The sequence below is a fragment of the Nannobrachium achirus genome (genome assembly GCF_963921795.1).
Source record: "Nannobrachium achirus genome assembly, chromosome: 16".
In the NCBI taxonomy this organism is placed as follows: Eukaryota; Metazoa; Chordata; class Actinopteri; order Myctophiformes; family Myctophidae; genus Nannobrachium; species Nannobrachium achirus.
Genome location: NC_137823.1, coordinates 30,872,083 through 30,877,586, shown reverse-complemented (window position 1 = coordinate 30,877,586; position 5,504 = coordinate 30,872,083). Strand labels below are relative to the sequence as shown.

At 43.2% G+C, this 5,504-nt stretch overlaps 1 protein-coding gene across 1 annotated transcript in view; it reads right to left on the bottom strand.

Moving 5' to 3' along the window:
• Positions 1-832, bottom strand: part of tnfrsf21 (tumor necrosis factor receptor superfamily, member 21) — a gene marked incomplete at both ends in the record, with an annotated part of 63,753 nt that extends 62,921 nt beyond the window's left edge. The window contains one exon of the mRNA XM_080744861.1: positions 794-832. Coding sequence (XP_080600987.1) covers positions 794-832 — 39 coding nt within the window. The remainder of the gene's footprint in view (positions 1-793) is intronic.
• Between the last annotated feature and the right edge of the window lie 4,672 nt (positions 833-5,504).

Here is a 5,504-nt window from a genome sequence, read left to right as displayed (position 1 = left end):
TAATGTCAACATCAGAAGCAGACTAGGCGGATCCACATCTCAATTGCAGCCAATCTCAGCAACAGAAACAAAGGTCTTTGTTTGGGATGCCTTGTCAGAGGGAGGACCAGCTCTTGTGATTTGCCTAAACACTCCTGGGAAATTATTAGTTTCAGTCCAAAATGATTTAGGCCCATTAGAATCTGTTATATTCTACTATGATAGGATATTAGTTTATTATCTTTAAAACGTGACAGGTAGAAACAGATAGGGCTTACACATTTATATTCTGCCTATACACCTTATTATCTGTACTTTTGAAATAAATAGGCAGCCTTGGGTTTTGGACAATAGACAAACCATGAACTAAATTCCCCCATGCCTTGTGTAAAAAAAATATATTTAAAAATGTTACAATAGATAGATAATGGTAAAATAAACGGACATATCCAGGTCAACAAAAGTTCAAATTAAACAATAGGTTGCAGTGCTCTTGTTCTCCATCCCTCCACTGCATGCCCTCTCTTTTGTGCATGTTATCAACAGATGAATAAAGTAGTAATAATTACACAGGTTAAATTATTTTAGTTTTCTGTTTTAAAGTAAAATAAGCTAAAATGTAATAATGACAAGGCTCATCTCTTCAATTTGTCTAATAAGCAATACGTTTACTGGTGCAGCTTGGGGCAAGGTCTGTACAAAAAAACAGGCACTGCGCCTTTAAATGGAGAACCTGCCAGGGAATCCTCGACCTGTCCTGAACATTCAAGAAACAAAAAATAATAATAAATGAATTACGTATCGATGAACTCACCGCCAGTGGCGTGAAGATGACAGACATTCCGCCGCTCATGATTCTTCCTCGGTGAAAAAAAGGCAACCGGCTATTGCGGCTAAAATGAGCAGCACCGGACAATTGGTGTTCCCGTCCAAGTTGGTGGCGACAGAAACGCAACGTTTCATCTCCCGAGGTGTCTCAGCAGCACCATCATCCTTCCTCCTCCTCAGCTCAGCACAGCCAGCGCACTGCTGTCTGCCATGACCATGTCTGAAGACAGTGTGACACACACACAACACAATGAAGACAGTCTCAAAAACAACTACTGCAGCCTCGTTCACCCTCAGGTCTTTATAGTCTGCAGTGTCTCGAAGTGGACCGGTTTCAAATAATATGGGATGAGAGCTTGGTTCATCAAGAACGCCGTAATCCCCATAGCGATGATGGATAAGGAACACACACAGGAGTCTGTCTGGAGGCAGGCTTGCTGCTCTCTCTCTGTCTACTCTATGCCGCAGCAGCAGCAGCAGCAGCACACTGTCACACTACAGTCAGGGCGGGGCGGGCACTGCCGGCACGCGTCACCAATGAAAAGCCCGCAACGAGTCACCGTTTCCGGATACTTCTAGATACATGTGCGCATTGTGCACTGTGCCAGTGTTTCTCAGAACTTCCAAATTTCAATTTTCAAGGTCTCCCCTTAACTCTGACAGCGTACAAATGGAATCAAATGTTCATTTAGTTCCATTTGTACGCTGTCAGATACGCTGTCAGAGTTATAGTGTGGGTCAATTTAAACCTCCATAAGGAACCCACAGAGTCCCTGGAATCTACTTTGAGAACCACTGCTCTAGGCTTTAACAGTCGGAGGAAAAAATGTTCTCACATGGCATTCACTATATGTCACAGACTAACCTCGCGTCACCAGACTTTCACCACCTCATGATGTCAGACAGACCCACCTTATAAAGTTAGTTTGAGGGGTAGGGTAGCGCTAAGTTAATAGAAATAATCACATCTAGTGTGAAGTGAGTGGTGCTATTTATGAGTTAATTACTTGCACCAGCAGAGTGCGCAAGTACTGCGGTGCATGGCATATCTAAACTAGACCAGGTCAACCTGGTTGTGCCAGACCCCGGTTCTGCCAACCCTCTGGGCCTATAAATTTAATGGTACATTTATAGGCTGTCTGTCCCTTTATAGGCTGTCTGTCCCTCCCTCATGTCATCATCATTTGTGACATCATTGTGACCAAATATGGAGAAAAGAGGGAGATCTATGGAGAAAAACAGGACAGACAGACAAAGCCTTATGTAGGCCGACCCTCTGGGTCTGGCGGTCAACCTGGTTGTGCCAGACCCCGGTTCTGCCAACCCCCTGTCTGTCATCATCATTTATGACATCATGCCTTTTGTAGGCATGTCATCATCATGTCATCATCATGACCATCTATGGAGAAAAACAGGACAGACCGACATTTGCTTATGTAGGCCTACCCATTTCATGGGTCTGGCAAACATATATTTTTGTGTTTACACCATAGCCGTTAGCCAATCAGGTCAGGGACCAGCTGTTTTGGTGACGTCACCATCAACAGCCAATGAGGGACCAGCATTCTTGGTGACGTCACCGACAACAAGTGCAACCTGATATATAAATAACAAGGCACACTCTGCTGGCGCACAAGTTGGCCATACATGGCCACGCGTGCACAAGACACAAGTTGGCAACTCGACAGAGTGCAGTCTAGCTTCATTAAGCGTTCTGCAAAGCTTGGCCAATGTGGCCCTGGGCATACAACAAACTTTGAGGGCTTTGTGCCAAGATGTAGGCCATGCTTCAGAGCCTGGGCATTTAGTGAGCGTACAACAAACTTTGGGCGGTTTGTGCTAAGATGTAGGCCAGATGTTGGAGCTTATAGCTCCTTCCATGGGCACCGCTCAAAATGGCCAAAGACCTATATTTGATAATTACTTGCGCAAGCAGAGTGCGCAAGTACTGTAATCGGCTGGGTATGTATGTATGTATGTATGTATGTATGTATGTATGTATGACAGTGTCTCCTCTTGTTGAAGACCGTAGCCCAATCAGGGACCAGCATCTCAACGTCATCATTAACAGCCAATGAGGGACCAGCATTCCAGGTGATGCCACTGGTGATGTCAGCAGAGTTTGTTATGTAAGAGCATTCCTGGTAATGTCTTCATTAACAGCCAATGAGGCCACAGCCTACTTGTGCACAAGGCGCAAGTTGGCACCTCGGCAGAGTGCAGTTCTAGTTGTAACCTGTTTTCCCCCATGTAACCCTAATCTACTCTTTAAAATCCTCAATGTTATGTGTTAACTCTCTCTCTGACACATAATGGTCGACTGTTTCCATTTCTAGCTTACATTCTCTGGGTTGCAGACCGTCCATCCCCATTTAGCATCCCCATTTAGCTGAGGAACCGCATGGAACCTCCTCAAGCAGGAGGAGGACCCTACTGAGAACCAGTGAACTGAAATAGAATACAAAACAAACAGGTTATCTCTCAGTCTGAACCCCAAGCTGGGTAATGGTAATTTTACACTAATAGCCTACATTACTGTGTCCCATTAACAATGTTGGGAGTCGGGACTGTGTAATACCCTTTTTTACTACTGCTACAGTGGAACAACTCCTTGAAACCTGATTGCTCTCAACATAGACCTCTGATGTAAGCCAAAACACACGAAGCTACCCTGTATGCAGGTTTCCATTAAGAAAACAAAAACAAAGGAGGGGATATTTTCTTAACCAATTAAGTCCTATATACTTATTTGTATGACAATTAGCAAAAAGAAAAGAAAAAAAATGTAAATAATGACACACGTTGTGAGCTTGTGGATTGGTTAGTTCTGCTGTTTTTGAATAAAACATTTATTTGGACCAAAATAGTGACACCAGGGTTAATGTGGTTCACATACATTTTAATTACATTGTGATATTATCAAGCATACAAATCAAACATATCAGACAGTCTACGTTTCCCAAAAGGAGATGCATGTATCAGTCTGTCCAGAAGCAGGGAGCTGTAGGCCAGATGTTGGAGCTTATAGCTCCTTCCATGGGCACCGCTCAAAATGGCCAAAGACCTACATTTGATAATTACTTGCGCAAGCAGAGCACACAAGTACTGTAATCGGCTGGGTATGTATGTATAATGTATGTATGTATGTATGCATGTATGTATGTATAGGTAGGTATGAATGTATGTATGTATGACGGTGTCTCCTCTTGTTGAAGACCGTAGCCCAATCAGGGACCAGCATCTCAACGTCATCATTAACAGCCAATGAGGGACCAGCATTCCTGGTGATGCCACTGGTGATGTCAGCAGAGTTTGTTATGTAAGAGCCTTCCTGGTAATGTCTTCATTAACAGCCAATGAGGCCACAGCCTACTTGTGCACAGGGAGCAAGTTGGCACCTCGACAGAGTGCAGTTCTTCTAGTTGTAACCTGTTTTCCCCCATGTAACCCTAATCTACTCTTTAAAATCCTCAATGTTATGTGTTAACTCTCTCTCTGACACATGATAGTCGACTGTTTCCATTTCTAGCTTACATTCTCTGGGTTGCAGACCGTCCATCCCCATTTAGCTGAGGAACCGCATGGAACCTCCTCAAGCAGGAGGAGGACCCTACTGAGAACCAGTGAACTGAAATAGAATACAAAACAAACAGGTTATCTCTCAGTCTGAACCCCAAGCTGGGTAATGGTAATTTTACACTAATAGCCTACATTACTGTGTCCCATTAACAATGTTGGGAGTCGGGACTGTGTAATACCCTTTTTTACTACTGCTAGTGGAACAACTCCTTGAAACCTGATTGCTCTCAACATAGACCTCTGATGTAAGCCAAAACACACGAAGCTACCCTGTATGCAGGTTTCCATTAAGAAAACAAAAACAAAGGAGGGGATATTTTCTTAACCAATTAAGTCCTATATACTTATTTGTATGACAATTAGCAAAAAGAAAAGAAAAAAAAAATGCAAATAATGACACACGTTGTGAGCTTGTGGATTGGTTAGTTCTGCTGTTTTTGAATAAAACATTTATTTGGACCAAAATAGTGACACCAGGGTTAATGTGGTTCACATACATTTTAATTACATTGTGATATTATCAAGCATACAAATCAAACATATCAGACAGTCTACGTTTCCCAAAAGGAGATGCATGTATCAGTCTGTCCAGAAGCAGGGATAAATATAACTTAGCCTATCCCTTGCCCAGTTATGCCCAGTTTATACAGGTAGAACAACCAACAAGGCTGTAGTGAGGACTTAAGCCTCGATCAGAGTCTGCGGTGAAGAGCTATCCACCGCAAATTTGACAAGTCAGAAAATAAGTGAAGGCCATCATAGTCCGTCACGGTGGAGTCCTATTCACCGTGACTGACTGGTCTAGATCGACCAATCAGTGAACGGGGTGAAGAGCCTATCTGTCTGAAAGTAAAAACAGAGAGATGTGTCGGGACTCACGATGGAATGCTCTTCACCGCGAGGAATGACGTAACGTTGTAGTTTCATGACTCAAAAAGACGAGCCGACTCTGATCGAGGCTTTACTCGTTACCTTTCAGGAATGCTGCTGATGCTCGCATCCAGAATGATAATACAATGACATTTCGCTCACAGTAGAATATGCATACACTACATTCCTAGATCATGATGCAAGCGAAATAAAGGACTGTAGGCGTCACAGTAAATAGATAATACCCT